This window comes from Xyrauchen texanus, chromosome 11, assembly GCF_025860055.1.
Source record: "Xyrauchen texanus isolate HMW12.3.18 chromosome 11, RBS_HiC_50CHRs, whole genome shotgun sequence".
Taxonomy (NCBI): domain Eukaryota; kingdom Metazoa; phylum Chordata; class Actinopteri; order Cypriniformes; family Catostomidae; genus Xyrauchen; species Xyrauchen texanus.
The window spans coordinates 42,278,382-42,299,715 of record NC_068286.1 but is presented as its reverse complement, the minus strand read 5'-3'; the positions used below and the strand labels follow the sequence as shown (position 1 = coordinate 42,299,715).

Below are 21,334 nucleotides of genomic sequence, written 5' to 3'. Positions count from 1 at the left end.
AGAATATCATCAAAAAGTTGATTTATTTCAGTAATTCCATTCAAAAAGTGAAACTTGGATATTATATTAATTCATTACACACAGACTGATATATTTCAAATGTTTATTTCATTTAATTGTGATGATTAAAACTGACAACTAATGAAAATCCCAAATTCAGGATCTCTGAAAATTAGAATATTACTTAAGACAAATACAAAAAAAGGATTTTTAGAAATATTGGCCAACTGAAAAGTATGAACATGAAAAGTATGAGCATGTACAGCACTCGATACTTAGTTGGGGCCCCTTTTGCCTGAATTACTGCAGCAATGCGGCGTGGCATGGAGTTGATCAGTCCGTGGCACTGCTCGTGTTATGAGAGCCCAGGTTGCTCTGATAGTGGTCTTCAGCTCTTCTGCATTGTTGGGTCTGGCATATCACATCTTCCTCTTCACAATACCGCATAGATTTTCTATAGGGTTAAGGTCAGGCGAGTTTGCTGGCCAATTAAGAACAGGGATACCATGGTCCTTAAACCAGGTACTGGTAGCTTTGGCACTGTGTGCAGGTGCCAAGTCCTGTTGGAAAATGAAATCTGCATCTCCATGAAGTTGGTCAGCAGCAGGAAGCACTAAGTGCTCTAAAACTTCCAGGTAGACGGCTGCGTTGACCTTGGACCTCAGAAAACACAGTGGACCAACACCAGCAGATGACATGGCACCCCAAACCATCACTGACTGTGGAAACTTTACACTGGACTTCAAGCAACGTGGATTCTGTGCCTCTCCTCTCTTCCTCCAGACTCTGGGACCTTGATTTCCAAAGGAAATGCAAAATGTACTTTCATCAGAGAACATAACTTTGGACCACTCAGCAGCATTCCAGTCCTTTTTGTCTTTAGCCCAGGCGAGACGCTTCTGACGCTGTGTCTTGTTCAAGAGTGGCTTGACACAAGGAATGCGACAGCTGAAACCCATGTCTTGCATACGTCTGTGCGTGGTGGTTCTTGAAGCACTGACTCCAGCTGCAGTCCACTCTTTGTGAATCTCCCCCACATTTTTGAATGGGTTTTGTTTCACAATCCTCTCCAGGGTGCGGTTATCCCTATTGCTTGTACACTTTTTTTCTACCACATCTTTTCCATCCCTTCGCCTCTCTATTAATGTGCTTGGACACAGAGCTCTGTGAACAGCCAGCCTCTTTAGCAATGACCTTTTGTGTCTTGCGCAAGGTGTCAATGGTCGTCTTTTGGACAGCTGTCAAGTCAGCAGTCTTCCCCATGATTGTGTAGACTGAGAACTAGACTGAGAGACCATTTAAAAGGCCTTTGCAAGTGTTTTGAGTTAATTAGCTGATTAGAGTGTGGCACCCGGTGTCTTCAATATTGAACCTTTTCACAATATTCTAATTTTCGGAGATACTGATTTGGGGGTTTTTCATTAGTTGTCAGTTATAATCATCAAAATTAAAAGGAATGAACACTTGAAATATATCAGTCTGTGTGGAATGAATGTATACATTATCCAAGTTTCACTTTTTGAATTGAATTACTGAAATAAATCAACTTTTTGATGATATTCTAATTAATGACCAGCACCTGTATATAAAAGGGATGAGTTGAAATCATTTTTTGTGGAATTCATATAGTGCCACAAATGCTATCTATTGAGCTTAACTTGTTTTAAAATTGTAAGATTCCTTTAATTTACAGATGTGAAACACTGTTTTAAATGATTCGCTTGGGCTGTTTTACAGTATCACACAACAAGCCTGCTCTTATTTACAGCTGAAGAACCTGTGCAGAAAACTCTCAATGTCTCTTTTTAAAAATAATAAATAGATTTGAATGTATAATAGTTCTGGAGAACGTTGCAGGACATGGCACTAAAAAAGCCAAATTCTGTTCCCAGAAAGCACATGGACTGATAAAATATATAACGCAAATGCAGCGCAAGTCGCCTCAAATAAAAGTCTGCTTGTTCAGGCTATATGTTCAGAAATGAGGTATTATGCACAGTTCCTCCAGTTCCAATAGACTACAATGTTTTTGTTTTGTGAGCTGTATTTCTCTTACGCCTCTTACACTTCCTGGCTTGTTTACTAGTTGAGTTTGCTGCCACAATGAGTAAACAAGCAGAACATCTACAAAGTTTGTTGGCCTTATGTAGTTGCCAGATCACCAATGTGTGTATAACACAATACACACAAGTGGCATTGTGTTACACACAATGTAGGTAAGGTAAAGCATGACTCTGATCCTTCTTTGAACAAAGATGAGTCTTCTTAGTATTCACCCTTTATTTTACACACTGCGCATCTGTGTGTGTTCTGTGTGATCTCTTGGTTTCTCCATGCCCTAATATCGTTACTCTCTCCACATGTGTCTTTTTTCCCATGACGCACCTGCTTCTCCACCTCATCTTCACTCCTCTCTACCTCTGCTGCTGTTCGCTCTCTCGGGTGGCGGGGCATCTAGCCTCCTAAAAAGAGGCTGGATTATAATCCTGACTACTCCACACATGCTGTGGCGCAGGTAAATCTACCCTGCTGTCCATCCATCATTCCGTACAGTTTGCTGTTGTACATTTCAGTTTGTCATACTTTGAATCTGTCCTTCTTCTCCATTCTCTTTTGAGCTCCTCTCCTGCCCCATCGTTTATTCTTCTCTGCTCATCATTTCTACTGCCTTCCCAATATTGGCGATGGGGATTTTGATTCTTCTCAGTGAATCAAGTCTTTTGAATCGTTCACCATAAAGATTTGTTCATTTATTCATTCAGTCACAATTTCTGCGATTATATCTTTACGCCAGTGAGTACAAATGACAAAAAAGAAAATTCTCTCATCATTTACTCATCCTCAGGTCATCCCATATGTGTATGACTTTCGTTCTTCTGCAGAACACAAATGAAGATTTTTGGAAGAATATCTCAGCTCTGTAGGTTCATACAATGCAAGTGAATGGTGATCAGAACTAAAATCACAGAAAGGAAACAGAAGTAATCCATAAAACTCCAATGGTTAAATCCATATCTTCAGAAGTGATATAATAGGTGAGGGTGAGAAATAGTTCAAAATGTCAGATAAAAACTCAAAATCTCTACTTTAACTTTCACTTTAAGCCTGAAGATCACATGTGGTGCCAGTTTAGTTTCACTTTCACATCTGAAAGTTATAGTTAAAGTAGGGATTTCGAGTAAAAAAGGACTGTATTGTTCTGTTTCTCAACCACACCCATCATATCGTTTCTAATGATATGTATCTAACCACCGGAATGGATGGATGGATTACTTTTATGATGCCTTTATGTGATTTGTGGAGAAACAAAGATCAGTTCACCATTCACTTGCATTGTAAGTACCTACAGAGCTGAGATATTTTTCTAAAAATCTTTGTTTGTGTGGTGTTGAAGAAAGAAAGCCATACACATCTGGGATGACATTTGATCAAAAATTCTAATTCATTCATGAACAAGACCCAATATTAAACCTTGTAGTATAATTGGAGGAATTCAGAAAGCCTATGTGCATTAATAATTAACTAATATGTTCAGAGTTTTTATCTTAGCAGCAAGTTCATCACACCACTTTGCATATGCACTTTAAAAAAAATTTTGTTAGTTTACTTTGTTTTCAGTGAATTTATAGGGTAGTTAACAGGGTAACACTTTACAAAATGTTCTATTATGCTAATAAATTAGGTATCATGAACAAACAATGAATAATATTTTCACATCATTAATTAATCATAGCTCATTTTAATTTATGAATTATTTTAAATTACATTAACATTTTATTAATTACTGTTGTTTATAGTTTAATTTTAGTTCATAATGCATCTCTTAATTTGTCCAATAGTATATGTTAAAATTAACATTAACCAAGGTTAATAAGTTTTGTACACTGTTAGTTTAAAATGAACAAAAACAACTTTATTTTATGGAATAAAGAGTTTATGGAGTTTATGGAATTCTTGATCATGCTGAAATTAAGAAATACAACTATAATCATGAACATGCCATTATATTAGCTTAATGTTTTGTATTTTGTCCTTCATAATCTGAATTCAAATTATAAAACGTAACCTCCATTCTCAGATGGAGGGAATAAGATGTTGTCAATGTAGTGACACTAGGGGTCACCCTTGGGAGACCCAAACACCTCTGATATTTGAGAAAAGGCCCATGAGATTTGGCGAGTGGAATTTGCATGCCACTCCCCCACACATACGGGTATAAAAAGAGCTGGTTTGCAACCACTCATTCAGGTTTGTGCTGAGGAGCCGAGACAGAGTCCCGGCCATTTCAGCAGGTAAATCAGTGTTATGGCAAGTGGTACACAACGTCTCGTTCCCTCCAGCAGGTAACAGAGGTTACAACAGTAACCAAGACGTTCCCTATCTGTCACTCACTCAACGTTGTGTTGATCTAGAGACACTAGGGTTCTCTATACAAAACACCACAACCAGCTGAACTGTGTTACGTGGACTGGTTGGGGGGGGGGCAGGATTGTTTTTCTAACACAGAAAAATCATTTAGCTGGGGCCAGATGTATTCGCGTCGGGGAAGGTGTTCTTTTTCCCAAGGGGAAAAGACACTGCGGAGATCACATCCTGCCTGAAGGGGAGGTTAACATGTGGAGAATATGTCACATGGACTTACCAACCAGTAGTACACATGTGGAAAGAAGCCCCCGCGGTACATCCTACCCGGAGGGGAGGAGCTCTACAAACACGGCAACTGGTGGCAGAGGAGGCTCTGCCCGAGGGAAGACAGTTTACCATCAGGGAAACTGTACCGTGGAAAATACATAACATGGGGTTACCACAGGCAACCAGCACATGTGGAGCACCTATCCTAGTGCAGGGCGTACTAACGCAAGTACTGGGTTTGGCATAAAATTTCGCCTGCCACAGGGCTGAGGAGGAAAGACAGCCAGGGTTCACCGGGCTTGGGAACTCACGTAGGTGAAAAAGTGCACGTTCCACTTGGGGAGGGGAAAGGCACTGTGTGCAAGTGGTAAACCTGGCCAGCTGCCTGCAAACTTACCTGTTCATAACTGCCAACACACGGGACGAAACTGGCTCAACCCGGCGATCACAAAATCTTGCAAAGGTATTGGAATGACTTCAGGCAGTTCAGCACCGACAGGATGTGCTCATTTGTGAGGCGCGCTATCATAGTGACCGAGTCTAACTCCATCCCAAGAAAAGAGATGCTCTGCACCGGAGAGAGCTTGCACTTCTCTCACTTGACTCAGCTAGAATCAGCCAGTCGTCGAGATAATTGAGGATGCGGACACCCACTTCCCTTAGACAGAGCAAGGGCTGCTTCTGCAACTTTTATAAAGACGTGAGGCAACAGGGACAGACTGAAGGGGAGGACCTTGTACTGATATGCCCAGCCCCCGAAAGCAAACCAAAGAAATGGTCTGTGTGGGGCAAAATAAAGACATTGAAGTACGCATCCTTCAGGTCGCTGCGAACCAATCTTGATGTCGGACACATGACAGAATGTGCCTCTGCATCAGCATCCTTAACGGGAGTTTGTGCAGGGCCTGATTTAGTGCTCGCAGGTCAAAGATTAGCCACAGCCCACCCCCTTTCTTTGGTACAATGAAGTAGGGGCTGTAGATCTACTGCGATTTCCAAACGCAGGACAGCGGCATCCTCACCTCCTACTGAGGTGAAACGGACGCCATTGAACCTGGGCGGGCGTCTGGTGAACTGAATCGTGTAGCCAAGTCAGATCATCCTGGACAGTCAGCACAATGGGTTGGAGAGTGCTAGCCACGCTTCCAACCTCCGAGTGAGGGGCACCAAAGGGACAGTTGCATTTGACGTACCTGCAGATGGGGCCTCATGGCTGGGCGGAACAGGAACTGCCATGTTGGGGAGCCTTGTGTCCCGAACCCGTGGCTGTGCTGAGAAAAGCGCTAGAGCACTTACCTACCTCTGCATGTCCACCATAGGACCGGTCAGTGATGGGGAGGAGGCTGAGCATCCTCATGGCTCGTCACAACCGCTTAAGCATGGTTCGGCGGACGGGGGCCGTCAACTTCCTGCGGGAGTCTCTATGTTGAGGCTAAGATGTCGGCTCAGGCTGTGGCAGAGCCGGTACCACTGCAGGCAGACGCCATCAACGACGAGTAGACGGGGTACTGAGCAGATTGGATAATGGATCTTGAATGCTTGCAGGCAGAAGAGGAATCACGCAGGGGCAGGATGTGCCACTGTCTGCTTCTTGACTGCCGAGAACTGCTGTGGCAATTTAATCGGCCATGTTGCCGAACAGCCACCTTGAGTGATGGGGGCGTCAAAGGAGGGCCATGGCATGCAGGGCAGAGGTGGCCTGTCCAGCGGCACTGTAAGCCTTGGCCGTCAAGGACGATGTGGATTTACAGGCCATGGATGGGAGACCAGGGCGATTCCAACAGGTGGCTGCGTTTTGCAGGCACAGGTGCACCGCAATCGCCTGCTCCATGTACCCTCTGGCTGCCCCAATTTCAAGGGTAGTGAGAGCGGAATGGAACTGGGGCGGAGCACTGCTGTGAGCGGCACTCTGAGCCCAGGAACCAGTCATCGAGGCACGAGGGCTCAGGGTAGGGTGGAGGGTTCCACTTAAGCCAGACGCTTGTGGCAGCCCGGGCAAGCATGGCCACCAGCTCTGCGATGGCCTCAGGCTGGGCGACCACACCCGAAGGTGGGAGTCACGCTGAGTCCTCCGTGTCCGACTGTAGCAGCCCGCTCTCTGATGTTGTGATCGCGAGCTCATCCTCCTCCTGAGCCCCGAATGAGACATTAAGCCCACCACCTGACCCATCCTTGAACTCGGCGGAAATGCTCCCATTAAAGCCCGCAAATTTCCCCCAGCGCTAACCACCATTGGCCTTATTAATATAAGCAGATGGACCAGGATGGGGAGCGGCTGGAGTGGCCTTCTTTCTATGGAAGAGAGAAAGCTGTAATCTCAACATTGCCATGGCCGCACTCTTGAAGTTAGAACATGAGCCACCCACGAACGCTGTCTCAGTGTGACTACGGGGCCATGGTCACTCCCCTCGCCCACAGTGCGCCGTGTGACCTCGCTAAGTGAGGACACCTCGGGCGGGGCCATCAGAGAGAGAGATAATAATCACACCCTTTTTTAAGGACAGCAATAAATGGAAAGAGAGAACCCACTGTAATGCGCCATATATCTAACAGCCATTTTTACACTTTCGCTTTCAGAGGTGAATGGAATGCTGGTGGATTTCTTCAACACCGCTCGGCTCCGAAGGACAAATCTGAATGAGTGGCTGCAAGCCGGTTCCTTTAATAATCGTATGTCTGGGGGAGTGGCATGCAAATGCCACTCGCCAATTCTCAATGGCCTTTTCTCAAATAACAGAGGTGTTTGGGGCTCCCAAGTGTGACCCCTAGTGTCACTACATAGACACAATGTCGAGTGAGTGACAGATAGGGAACTTTTTAGGAAGCTGACTTGAGCATAAATGCACACAGTCTTGATATATGCATATCATTTCATGTCACACTGTGATGTTGATATTTGAAGATTTTCATGTATAATTCCTTTTGTAGTTTGTTGAATGAAAATACACTTTGTACAGAAATTCACTTTTTCGGTGACTGTACTTTGTTTTTAATTCAGCTCTGACCTACAATGGGTTTTATTGTGTTATATAATTACCGTTGTCAACAATTGCCCCTCCTTTCTTTTCTCTGATCAAAGTCGGACATGGATAAGGCAGCACACACACAACAGATTGCTGTATTGTGTTCAGATTTGTTGTAATTCACCCCTGGCAGTGTCAGTGGCAGAGGCGTCCGCCCTTTGACGGCATAATAAACAAGGCTTATTATGGTACCACGAGCAGCCTCTCTGGATCCATACTGTTTTGTTTGCTGGCTTTTTTTGTTCTTTGGTTACCATGGGGCCCTAGCCCTCATTCATTCTAGCAGGGGGTTAAAGTTAATTTTCCACAGTCCTTCAAGGTGGGAAAGAGATATGTGGAACCCTTGTCGGTCACGGCTGTCTTTGCGCATGCAGGGGGAAGGTATTGAGTGTGGTACAGGATGGGAGAGTAGCGTTATGCTTCTTTGTTCCATGGAACTCACTCTTCCCTTTTGTTGTCTGCTCTCTTTCAGTCATCCCTCAATCTCTCGTCTGCCGAACGGCCTGACAGGCCCTCAAGGTAAGCTTGTGCTTTTTCTTATTTCTGCTTTTCACTTTCACACTGTCATTTTTCAAGAGAGATGCTTGTGGATTATCCATTGGGTAACCCAAGCATCCACAGTCTAATTTAAAGCCACAGTTCACCCAAAAATTTTAATTCTGTCATAATTTACTCACCCTCTTGTTATTACAAACCTGTATGACTCTCTTTCATTTTCATTTTTGGGTGAAATATCCCTTTCTCATGTGTTTTAAGAGCCCTTCCACCCTTTATTTATGTCATTGTATTTGTTTGTGTGTACAAGTCTGTATCCACTGATTCACACCCTTAAACTATTGTGTGTATGTGTGTGAAGGGCCCTCTCTTTCTGCTCTAAGTTCATCTGTACCTCACTGCTTTTGATTTGGCTCTATTGCACATGCTCTCTGTACAGCAGAGGATATGAGGACCCTAAGTGCTGCATTGTAAAGAGCAGTTTAATGTGTAGAGGACACTGTAATTATAGTGTCATTGTCAATGTACAGTATGTACTTGTCCACTAGGTGACCCTTTCTGGATACTGTTACACACTCCTTAGTCAAAATGGCAAAAACTGCTTGCTAATTTATAGTTTGTAATACTGTTTTTATGAATGCATGGAGTGTTTGTTACTCACTGAGGCATTTAAATGATGCATGTATGCCCTTAGTTGACTAATTTTAGGCTGTTTAAGATTAATTACTTTACTGTAATCTTATCTGTATGGATATAACGCTAATGTTCTAATCGTGAGTGATCATCATTTACTTATTATTGGATGGTTATTTTTATTTTCTGAATGGGGATTTGTAGTCCTGCAAGTGACTATAGGAAAAGACGAAAGTCAGAGCCATCTGTCACTCAAGCCAACACAGGAAGTGAACAGAATGTCCGCCCTCTGGACTCACATAAAGCACATACACTGAAGAAGCCTACCATACGTTCCTCCCCCTCCTCACCTTCCAGAGTCAAAGGTAAAGTCAGACAAACTCACAATAGACTGGCAATAGACAGATCTACTGTAATATTGTGTTAAAATGTGACATTTCAGTGATCTATAAATAATATGATTGTGTTTTATGGCATTTTCAAGTGTTAAATCAATACATTATTTTATTCAGAAGTTATATTGTCTTTATGCTCTCTTACATTAATGCCTGAAAATGAGAAGGCTCTCTTATTAATTTGCTAGCTTGCGATTATACGTGTAATGTATGAGTTTGTGGAATAATGCAATTCGGATTAACTACGATTATGGAAAACATGGAAATATCAATTTTTTTAATTGCCTGGAAAAGTCATGGAAATTAATAAAATATACAAAGTCATGGAAAGTTCATTATGTACTGCTTTATATTTCATCAGGTAGATATTGCTCTTGTGTAGAGATTGTGTAAAACAAGCCTTGTTCACTTGTTCATATGCTATAGTGATGTGTGATTTGTGAGTGAATGTTTCTTTGAATAAATTGGTCACAAATAAGGTTCACAAGATTTGTCTTGATGATACATTAGCAAATCTGTCTGAATCAAAATTATTTAAAAAAAATTATAATCTAGTAATCACAAATGACTGAAAAGTTTATGGATAAAGCATGAAACTTCTGTGGTCAAAAAGTATGGGATCCCTGGTAATTATTCCAGACTGCATGTTTTCTTCTTTCTCTTATAACTATACTGACCCTTTCTCACTAACTGTCACTTGAACTGTTACCTGTTTCTGTCTCTCTGTCTCTCGCTTTCTCTTTCTCTGTCTCTGTCAGCTGAGCTCATTAACCCGATCTCCTGTTTCCTCTCTGTCATGCTGCGTTGGATGTTATTTTATTTCACAGCTGGAGATGCTAGTGAGTCCCTCTCCTCCTGTGTGAGCTCTCCAGGGATGGAGCGCCTATCCTCTCGTCTCTCCTCTGACTCCCCCTCTCTCTCTACGCCAACCTGGCGTAGCTCCAAACGCTCCATCTGCTTCAAGAATGGTTGGCATACACGCCAACCCGAAGCTGGAGAAACTTGGAGCAGCGTTGATGACGAATCTGCCATGGCCTCTTCATCACCAAGGCTCAAATCACGGAGCTGTGATGATCTATTATCTAATGGACATGATGGTAGTAATGACGAGAGAGCATCCACATCTGTGACTACCACTCGCTCGGAAAGTGCGGGTTCTTTGCTTGATGAAGGTGTTAAACAACAGCCTCAAGTAAAAAGTCTTACCTCATCCCCCAGGGGACGTCGACATCACAGACACAAGATGCCACATGATGCTCCAGGTTTCCTTCAGCTTTACAAGAAGATGCACCACATTGACCGAGAGCAGCTGTTGCCCTCAGAGGTGATTCGTTCAGTACGTGCACGGATTCTTGAACTGGAACGGCAACAGCAGCAGAGGCACAACCTCCATGGTTGGGCACCTTTCGGTCATGAGGTACCACGACAAATGGTTCCCAACCGCATATCTGCTTATGAGCAGCTCATCCAGAAATCAAAGTCCATGCCAGACCTTGGAGATGAAAATACCCCCTCAGGCACCACGACTCCAGGGTCATCAAGGGCCAGCAGCTGTCCCAAGCGCCGCTTTTCTGTTGAATCACTTTTGGAGGAGGAGGACCCTCCAGAAAGGGCAAGGAGTCCTCCTGAGGGACAGCCAAGACCGGGACCAGACATCAATAGCCTGGTGCCAATCCTTGAGAAGAACCAACGGCAGCATCAAGATTATTCAGACAGTGAGCAGGATGCCTGTGCCTCTGAACTGAGTGACATCCACATAGAGGGATCATCTTTGTGCAGTGAGAGTGACCTGGATCATTACTCGCTCACCTCATCAGAAAGCTTCTATGTTTCTGGACAACCTCACTATCACCACCATGGACACCGTTACCACCGTCACCATCACCTGCACCAGAGTGTAGGTCAAAGTCAAGGTTACCAGCATCGCCACCTCATCAGCTCCTGTAAGGGTCGCTGTCCAGCCTCCTATACGCGATTCACCACCATGCTAAAACATGAGCGCCAACAAGAAAGGGCTCGGCAAGACTCCTGCTCTGTCGGTACACCTTCACTAGCTCAACAGTCACCCAGTGAGTCAGGCCTTTCCAAACTGGCCTTCCTGGTCAGCCCTGTGCCTTTCCGACGGAAACGGGGCTCACCACCCACTCAACGACGGCACTGCAGAGGAGGACGGCCCAAATCCAAAACTGCAATTTATGAGGCTTTAGATGCCGCTTTGCAGGACATTTATGATCACATAAGGACAGAAAAGGGGCAAGGACCTGCAAGATTGCCAGATGATAGCATATTGCGGCGGCTACTTGAGGAGTTGCTACCAGATGTGCCCAAGCGTAGCTCCTCTTTAAGGCCTCAGACAGGATCCGGCTACCCCTCCACCTCACCCCACCTCCACCAGCCTTACCATGGATCCCACCAATGTGCCTCCAACCAGCAGCAACACCAACATGCAGATGTCTCCAACAACAACCAGCACTCTTATGCTAAGCACTGCTGTTCAGGTGCAGCTACATAGCTCTTAAACATATTTATCCCTAATTATCATTATTGCAGAATCCTTAACATTACCTCAGATGTTCCTAACCACACACTTGCAAACGCTTTCGCTTCTTTTCCACCAAGTCATCACGCTTCTTAGCAATGAAGGTACAAGTGCCCTAGAGATGCGTATTAGTTAAATATCTCTTACTTATAGGGTTTTAAGTATATACAGAGGGGTTCAAAAGTTTGAGATGACTTGAGAAAATGCCTCTTTCTTGCAGATAGTTTATAGTTTTTTTTTGTTTTTTTATTTTAACATGAATTTTAGAATTTCTTAGAATTTAGGTTTTCCCTCTTTAGCTTTAATGACAGCATGCATCTGGCCTTTTGTTGGAGTTAGCATGGCCAATGTCACAAATTTGCTTATTTGATTAGTGAGCTAGGAGTAGTGCAGACTATCTCTTCCTAATTTCAAGCTATAATATTTCCTGTTAAAACTTTGTTTATTTCATGTTTAAATTACAGTTTAAATTCTAGATTTTCAATGGACTTTTTAACAACAGTGTATATATAATTATACCATACAACACATTTTCATGGATGTCAAGCTAAATTAGGGATATCCTTAGACATTTGATAGCACAGTGCCTTTTGAAAGAAAAATATATATTTTGTTATGCCAGTCGTAAAAGGGTGTTTAATATACAAAATGGAAAATGGAAAAGAAGTGGAAAAGAAGTATTGGCATTTCATGGTAAATCAAAGGATGTCTGGGACATGCATGTTTTGTGCCTTTGCTTATTATGTTTGTTCATTTGCTGTATGCCATACACTATGTTGTCATTTGCTTTATATTCATTTTTGTTTAAAAAACAATGATGACCGTCACAACTTTATTTTGGGGGAGCATGCCATTTTTATGCAGTCAGATTGTGCCATTGTATCCAGAACATTCCTGTTATTTTGTTTGACCTCAATTTGATATATATATATATATATATATATATATATATATATATATTCTTTTTTTTTGCCCCCTTTTGGAACCACTGGAATCATTGCATGTGGTGTCACCATGGACACTATCACAGTTCTCTCAGTTGACCGTTTCTCTGTGTGTTTCCACAGATCAGGGCTCTGATACAGGTCGTCTCACACCACAGAGCAGAAGACCCACACCAGAAAAAGAGGTAGAAAGAGTGTTTTCCTCATATCTATTTTCAAATGACGAATGAACTACAGTTTTAAATTAATTAGAGCCATGTTCTGAAACCTGCAGGGCAAACTTCTTTGATTAAAGTGTACTAAATCTGAGGCTTAGCCCTGTGCATTTACCTTGTCGTCCTCAATAACATTTTGTTGTTGGCTACGGTTTCAGAATTGATGGCTTATTGTGAATATGTTGGATAGCACATGGTATTTCTGCTTGCCTTGTATGTGTCTTCTAAGCAGATGACCTATCTTATATTGTCTTCTCTCCTCCATCAGAAACAGTCTGCCAGGGCTATTTATGATTTTAAAGCTCAGTCTGCCAAGTGAGTATATATGTGTAAAATTTGAGTTGCGCCATCTGGTGCATGTTAATCACCATGGGACTAGAAATTGGTCACAACGCATTTTCTTTCAAACTCAGTTTGAATCTGCACAATGGGCTGTGTTTTTGCTTTTCCCATTGTTTCATACATAGGCATGCATGTGTTGTGCCACAAGTTTTAACTCTTGGCCCAGCATTCAAAGCATGTTCTATCCTTTTTTTTTATTATTTCACTTTGCATTTTACTGTTAGACTTTTGCTTACTAAGTTGCTTAACGATTAATTGCCTCTGCATTGGCAATTGAGAACAGATATTTCATTCACTGCATGAAATTATCAGCTTGCATAAAAATAGTTGTTATTAAAACCAATAGTATTGTCATGAATTTCAGAGACCTTTGAAATATGCTTATGTCATGACACTTTGCGTTTATTGTATATTATCTTATATTTTCATTATTATTAATGTAGTTATCAATGGTGATAATTTTTACCTCTGATCGGCTGTATCAAGTAGTAATGTGAACCAAGGTAAACTGATTTTCCAGTATGTCTTTTTACTGTACTTGTTTTTGCTGTTTTGCATTTCTATGGTTACAGACATGCTTAGACATGGATGGGTGTATATATTTTTGCAGGGAACTTTCTTTTAAGAAAGGTGATGCAGTGAACATCATCAGACAAATTGACAGTAACTGGTATGAAGGCGAACACAGAGGACGGATTGGGATTTTCCCCATCTCATATGTGGAGGTCAGTGTCCATATGTTTATGTGTGATTGATTTCAAATAATAAGCTCAAAACGCTTATATTCACATATACTGATTTCCTCCCTTTCCCAGAAGGTGGCATCCCCAGAGCGGAGGCAGCCAGTCAGGCCTCCTCCCCCAGCTCAGGTTCAAGAGATGGGTGAGGCCATAGCGCGATACAACTTTAATGCTGACACTAATGTGGAGCTTTCGTTAAGAAAGGTTAGTGCACTCTCAAATAAGCCTCGCAACTTGCAAATGTTAAAGGGATAGTTCACACAAAAATGAAAATTCCCAAATAATTTACTCACCCTTATGCCATCCCAGATGTGTATGACTTTCTTTCTTCTGCTGAAAACAAACAATTATTTTTATACACAATACAAGTGAAAGGTGACCAGAACTTTGACAGTCCAAAAAAGACATAAAGGCAGTATAAAAGTAATTCATACGACTCCAGTGGATAAATCCATGTCTTATGTTTCTCCAAGAGTGTTTCTCCCACACCTATCATATTGCTTCAGAAGACATGGATTTAACCACTAGAGTCATATGGATTACGTTTATGCTGCCTTTATGTCCTTTTTGGAGCATCAAAATGTTGGCACCCATTCACTTGCATTGTATGGACCTACAAAGCTGAAATACACTTCTAAAAATCATAATTTGTGTTCTGCAGAAGAAAGAAAGTCATACACATCTGGGATGGCATGAGGGTGAATAAATGATGAGAGAATTGTTTAATATTTGGGTGAACTATTCCTTTAACTCTGTGTCTGTTATGCATATGCCTTAGGGGGAGCGAGTGATTCTGTTAAGGAAGGTGGATCAGAATTGGTATGAAGGAAAGATTCCTGGCTCAAACAAGCAGGGCATATTCCCTATGTCCTATGTCAATGTGATCAAGGGCTCTCCAACCAAGAGCCCCAGTCACCAAGGAGACACGCACACAAACAAGGCACAGAAGGTAAGCCTATAGCACAGGTTTTTACATGCGCACACACACCTACAGTATATATTTAAACATGACTGAGATATTGACACAATGAACTGTGGTGCTTGATGTCGAATGTGATCTTAACATTTTTCTATTATTTTTGTTTGTATGTTCTTTTTAGAAGGAAAAAAAAGCTTAGTTTAATTTCTAACTGCTCTACAGACCTGTTTTTGAAAGCCAATAAGTTCATAAACCAGTCTTCCTGCTTTCTTTCCCCCTGTTTAAGCACGATACAGACTCCTCCAATTTTATGTGGCTTAATTCTGCCACAAGGACACACCTCCAAGCAGTCACTTGCGAATGGCTGTCCCTCACACTGGGTGTGTCCACATCTTACCCAACTTCCTGTGACAGTCCAGTTCCACCCACCCCTCCTCCTTTCCCCAGCAGCCTATACTGCACAAGCCCCCCACCCCCTGTCCCACCAGTGCAAAGATTTACACCACCACCACAAAACCCTTCCTCAAAACACTCCCCTGTAACCAGCCAAGGACCAATCACTTCAGAGTCCCCTGTTTCACTATATTCTCATGAACTACTGATCTTAGAGCACAATCAGGACTTGTATAGAAGAGAACGAGAGGGATGTGACAATAAACAGCTGTTTGAAGATCTGTGTGTAAAGGAGCAAAGCTTGAAGCAAAACTATGACCCACCCAGACTTATAGGTGAACCTGATCCAAATGGCCAACTCATGTCTATGTATGTGAATAATCAACTGCCCAATGAACTTAAAGCCGCATTGGTCAACCAATCAAAAAATATAGCTAATCAAGAATTATTACCTAAATGGTCGGAATCCAATAAGCTGCTGTCCATCAGTCCAAGCCACAAATCAGAAAATATACAGGATGAACACCATGATATCTACGAGAAAATGGCTGACGAGCTGCCGTCAGTCATTTTGAGTGGCAAATCAGAGTTTCAGAGTCCAGTAGCTGCGCTAACGTTGGAGAGACTTCCTGAGTTGTACATACAGGAAGAGGATGATGAAACAATAAACAGATCAGGCATGCTGGCTGTTTCAAAAAAAGAGGTAGAGCTTGCAGTATGACAAAATCATTTTACTTTAGTTGTGTGCAGGGAGTAAAAACCTCCATGATCTTTAAGTCCAGTTTTCATACTATCATTAAGCTGAATTTTTTACAACTTTTTGCATCTCAAATTTTATTTGCATGTTCATTGACTAAATGAACCCTCTATTGCTCTGTGTTGCCTCTCAGTAATGAGTAGCGGTCTGCAAGGGCTTTAAAATAAACCAAACCCGACTTATACCCGAGTCCATGCGTTATAATCCTGAAATTGAATTAATATTTGGTAGTTATGATCAGGACTGATGTTGGAGTTTAAAAAAATTCACTAATTGAAAGTGGAAAATAATATTAATATAAAATATTATTATTGCAGTTTTTTGACGTGGACATTTTTGTCCTCTAAGGACCTCTGAGTAACTTTTTTTTATTGACGCACAAGGGTTAAATCAATTGAAACCTGTGTTTGATTCATATTTCCTTTGTCACACAATGTTGCATCAAACTCGGCAACATACCTAACATACCCTACAATTTTGTGCAAGAAATGTGGACCTTTTTTTTCTAAATAATGATTTCATAATGCATGCAATAGAGGGTTAAAGGGACCATTATCTTAGGTCCAAAGTTGTATATAATTGTGTACTTAGTAGTGGAACCACAATTTCAGCTCTTTCTTTCTCTTTGTCAGGCTGAATCCTCTTCTGTTGCTCAATCCACCCCTTTTTCCTCCTCCATCACTCCATCTCTTTCCTTCTCCTCCTCCCCAACCCCTAAGTCCTCCCTTACTCTTTCTTCCACTAGCTTTTCTTTTCCTGACATTGAATCATCCGTTTCTGCTGCCCACCCCTCTCTGCCGTCCCCTTCTAAACTATCTCCATGCCTATCACCTCCCTTTGCCCCTCTTGCTTCATCTCTACCTTTGGTACCCTTTCCCTCCCCTTTATTCCCATCCTTCTGTCTTGCCTCCCATTCAGACTCTCCTCTTCCTCCATCATTTCTCTCCACTCCTCTTCCTTCACCTCCTGTGACCCCTCCATACTCCCCAATCCCTCTTCTTCCTCTTTCTCAGCCACCCTTTTATTCTCTCATTTCTTTATCTTTACCTTCCGATTCTCAGTTCTCAACATCTGGACACTTTTCCTCTGTTCATCCTCATCTTTCCTCTCCTGGCTCCTCCCCTTTATTCTCTCATATCGCCTCCTCCAAGTCTCCTTCTCCGCCGTCCTCTCCTAATCTCTCACCAATCCCTTCACCTCCTTGTTCCTCTCCCTTTCCTTCTTTTCATCCTACTCTTTATACATCCTGCCAGCCTCTTCTACCAACCATTCCAGCCTCCCCACCCTCCTCTCCCTCTCCTCCTCCATCCTTTCCCGCATCGTCTTCAGATTGCTCTCCATCTCCTGAGATTCTACCATCCCCGCCTCGATCTCCTCCACCCTCCTCTGTACTCACCACTCAGCCCTCTCCATCTGCCCCTCCATCCTCTCTCTCTTTTCCTCCTCTCTCCCCACGTTCACAGCCTCGTTCTCCTAAGATCAAGGTAAAAAGATTGAAAAAAGGTTTCGGTTTTTATATGTAAAAGGAAATAGGAATGCTTTGAGGTGCATGTGCGTATGAGTTTGATAATCTGAACATTGTTTTGTACATTAAACAAATGTTAGAAGTCTAGTCACATGTGGATACAAGCCTTTTACTATCAAAATAATCACACAGGCTTGAGTGAATAGGTGTGCAAGGGACCTCATTCCCAAACCCATATGACTTTGTCCTTATGACCATGACAGTGGATAGTGCCTTATGGCTCGGTCACATTTACTTTTGCACAGCAAAATTCCACAGGCATAAAGGGCGTGTGCGGATGTTAAGTGTAAAACTTGCAAAAATGACATTGCATTTTATATTCTGAAAGAGTGGAATTATAGAAAGTCACCCCTATAATGGTTTCCTTGTCCATTGTGAACATTCAGTGTAGCCCACACAGAGGTCACTGCCAAACCAAGCAACTTCCTATTGATCAACACAGCGAATTTGCATATCAAAAGTTAATCAAACTTGATCCCCATGCGAAATTCGCTACGGAAGTCCATCATGCAAAATTCCGGATCATGTGGATTCACCTTGACTGTACTGTACTTCACCCATCACCCATTTGCAGTGTAAATGTAAATGTGACCAAGCCTTTACTTTAAAGCTTAAAAAAGGACCTAGAAACAGTCCATGTGGCAGGTGAATTGTATATTTTAAGTCTTCTGAAGGCATGCGGTGGGTTTTGGAAAAAAAACGTTATTGTATGAACACTCATGCCACGCATACCTGTTGTGTTCCACATAAGAAAGTATGCCATATGGGTTTGGAATGACATGAGGGTACGTGAGTTTGAATTTTTGGGTAAACTATACCTCATTTCATGTGACTGAAAACTAGGATTCAATGATAGATGTACTGTCTGTTAAATAGATTGTACTGTCTTGAGGTCCGAGGAAAGGTCAGACCAAAATAAAAATGCCCCTCAATTCAAAACACAGGTGTAAAATATGCCCCCATAAGGAATCTGACATAGTTCTTAATATTTTTTTATAGTCCTAGTGATACATAGAGTATGATTGCTTAAATTAGTTGTTGGTTTAATGTTTAGGGTAAAACGTAATAAATTCTCATTCTTGAACATTTGTATTACTGTAATAAATGGATTAAATTGAAGCCAACAGATGAGATGAAATTTGTTTTATATGGTTTTGGTGGTGGGGGGGTTGCCTTAAAATGTAAATAAAAAAAAATGCAGCTGAAAATCAAATCTAGGGGCAAATATTTCCCCCTTACAAATAAATAAATACCATTTTGACATTTTGTCACATTTCATTTTCACAATCTTTTTTGGATTTTTGGTAACAACAGTACAGGACATTGACCGGACTGTATTTATTTTCCTTACTGCATCGTTTTCATTCATGTGAATTTAAATATGCCATCTAACCAGACTGACGTCCATAGTGCGAGTGATACATTGTGTCTGCATGTATGTATAAATACTCTTCCTTGCCTAGAGTTTGTCTATACTGTATCAAATCCCTAATTATTCAAGTCTCTGGAATGACTACTAAAACTGAAATGGAATTAATGCATAGTGACTGCATTATGATTAGACGGATGTTGTACGAGACAGTGTTGATCTCTGACTGGTTGCCTTGCGTTTGCTTCTTGCAGAAAGTTTATAGTCAAGAGGTGGTGGTTGAGGGTAAGCCGCCACGTAGCCCAGCTTCCACCAGGAGGCGCTGTTTATCTCCCTGTTTATCACCCAGTAGAGCACGGAGGGTAGGATGGAGTGTGCTGTGAGACTAGCAGCTGTGCAGACTTGGAAATGTCCATTCTAATCCCTTTAATAGTTCTCTGGTGACCACATCATGGGTGGTTTTCCTCTCTTTGTGAACTATAACACATTGGGTCATCTCTAAGCTCTTTGATGAAATGATGAAGAATAACAATGACATCATGTGCCTGGATTTGGCATGATGTACTGACCCTTTGATGCAATATGTGTGCAATATATTGACTCTTCCCCCTCTCTCTCCCTCTCTCTAAGAAAATGATGCAGGATGCTGTGCATGCAGGTAGTGACCCGTAAGTTACACCTACATTTGCTTTGTTTTTTGTTTTTATTGTTTATTATTTTTTATTTATTTATTTCTATTCAGTGTCTGATCACAAATAGAACAGTAACATAAGGAAAACGTTATTTCAATGTTACTCAAGGTTTCAAGCTGTGTACAACTATGTGCCTCGTAACGAGGATGAGCTGGAGCTGAGGGAAGGGGATGCTGTTGATGTCATCGAGAAATGTGATGATGGCTGGTTTGTTGGTAAGTCCTTCATTTTACACTTCCTTGTGTTATTTCAAACCCATATAACATTCTCTTTTCTATGGAAAGTTAACAAAAAATATTTTTTGCTATTGTTATTAAGGAAAGTGACAGCATTTGATTGTATTACTCAGAGGTGGGTAGTAACGTGCTACATTTACTTCAGTGCAATATTGGAGAAAATTTACTTTTAAAAGTAGGTTTAATAGTGGATCATTTTAACTCCTACTCAAGTAAACGTCTAATGACATTTGTTTTACTTTGTTAAAATAGGCAACATTCCTTTTGTTACAATGGACGAATTAAACGAGGTTTTAATTAAATGCGTTTTAATAAATGCGTAATTTGATGAGAGATTTTTAAATGTGAATTTTACAACAGCGGAACTTTACAGTTGCGCTTTTTCACTCAAGTCCAGTTCATCACTGCAGCAGCAGCAGCAAGCGCTCAAAACAAACACTTTCTTTTGCCATGCAATGCCTTCATTTTACCCCAAACAAGTGGATATTTCAAGATTAGACTTGCAGCTCCAACTTAAGAAAACTTGTTGTGGTGAGTTTTGGCAATTGTGATAATGTGAGCTTGTCTGTGTTGTGGTGATGATTATTTTCAGAGTGATTCTGTAACTATGGGTTCTTATGACATCAGTTTCTAAGAATACATTTTTATATCAGTACTGAAATATATCAGTGCCTACTGTATAAATCCAAGTAAAAAAAAGTGTAAATTCACGTGTGTGTATGACTACTGGAGTGCATCTCTGTGCATGCAACCTGCCCAGCAACTGTGCGTTTGACAGATGTAGCACGTTTTTCCAAACAACACATACACTATGCACTTACAAAATGTACTATGCACTTAGCCACGTTGTGTATAAATTAGGGCCGTCAATTTAACGCGTTAATTCAGTGCGATTAAGTTTATAAAAAATAAGACGTAAAAAAAATTTGCGCAATTATTCGCAATGCCCCCGGACCGTAATAAGGAAGATTCCTGAGAAATGCAAGGTTGTAGTACCGCCTGTTTACTCCAGAGGGCAGTAAGTGAAACATCAGCTGTGTGGTAACGCGCAGTTTATATAGTGAAGAAAATAACCATCCAGCAGCAGCACAACACAAACATGCGTTACATATATAATTTTTAAATATTTAAAGATAACTATGTATAATTATTTCATCATTATATATTGAATTATTGTTATATGAGGGGCTTTCTCAGCATATATTTGTAAATGCGATTAATCACAATTAATTAATCGGGACATCATGTAATTAATTCGAAAAAATAAAGATTTTAATCGATTGACAGCCCTTGTATAAATATATAAAGTGTAGTATCATTCAGAACATTTAAAGTTTTTTACTACATGGAAGCATTCGCGTATAACAGCTGATGGAAGTGACATTTCAAACCAAAGCGTTGTGTTGCCACTAGCTTTTGCGCGCTATCCACCCTCAGTTTAACACTTATATCTCAATAATATACATATTCACACAACATGGTATG

General features: G+C 41.4%; 2 protein-coding genes across 10 annotated transcripts in view; both read left to right on the top strand.

Moving 5' to 3' along the window:
- LOC127651753 (sorbin and SH3 domain-containing protein 2-like) overlaps nt 1–21,334 on the top strand; it is a 113,059-nt gene that overhangs the window by 88,611 nt on the left and 3,114 nt on the right. For 7 of the 9 annotated variants that reach the window (XM_052137748.1, XM_052137749.1, XM_052137747.1 and 4 more), the window contains 10 exons: nt 2,459–2,515; nt 8,128–8,174; nt 8,988–9,148; nt 12,785–12,846; nt 13,145–13,191; nt 13,829–13,943; nt 14,034–14,162; nt 14,737–14,907; nt 19,552–19,589; nt 19,722–19,828. In XM_052137748.1, the coding sequence (XP_051993708.1) occupies nt 2,459–2,515; nt 8,128–8,174; nt 8,988–9,148; nt 12,785–12,846; nt 13,145–13,191; nt 13,829–13,943; nt 14,034–14,162; nt 14,737–14,907; nt 19,552–19,589; nt 19,722–19,828 (934 nt within the window). The remainder of the gene's footprint in view (nt 1–2,458; nt 2,516–8,127; nt 8,175–8,987; nt 9,149–12,784; nt 12,847–13,144; nt 13,192–13,828; nt 13,944–14,033; nt 14,163–14,736; nt 14,908–19,551; nt 19,590–19,721; nt 19,829–21,334) is intronic. The other 2 variants (XM_052137750.1, XM_052137751.1) reach the window with 2 other exon arrangements.
- LOC127651776 (uncharacterized) lies at nt 14,928–19,544 on the top strand. The gene has a single exon (XM_052137785.1). It carries the CDS (start codon nt 15,188–15,190, stop codon nt 15,989–15,991), a length of 804 nt encoding a protein of 267 aa, XP_051993745.1. The 5' UTR covers nt 14,928–15,187; the 3' UTR covers nt 15,992–19,544.

Excerpts from the sequence above, each read along its gene's own strand:
- LOC127651776 (XM_052137785.1), top strand. The coding sequence starts at position 15,188 with ATGTGGCTTAATTCTGCCACAAGGACACACCTCCAAGCAGTCACTTGC.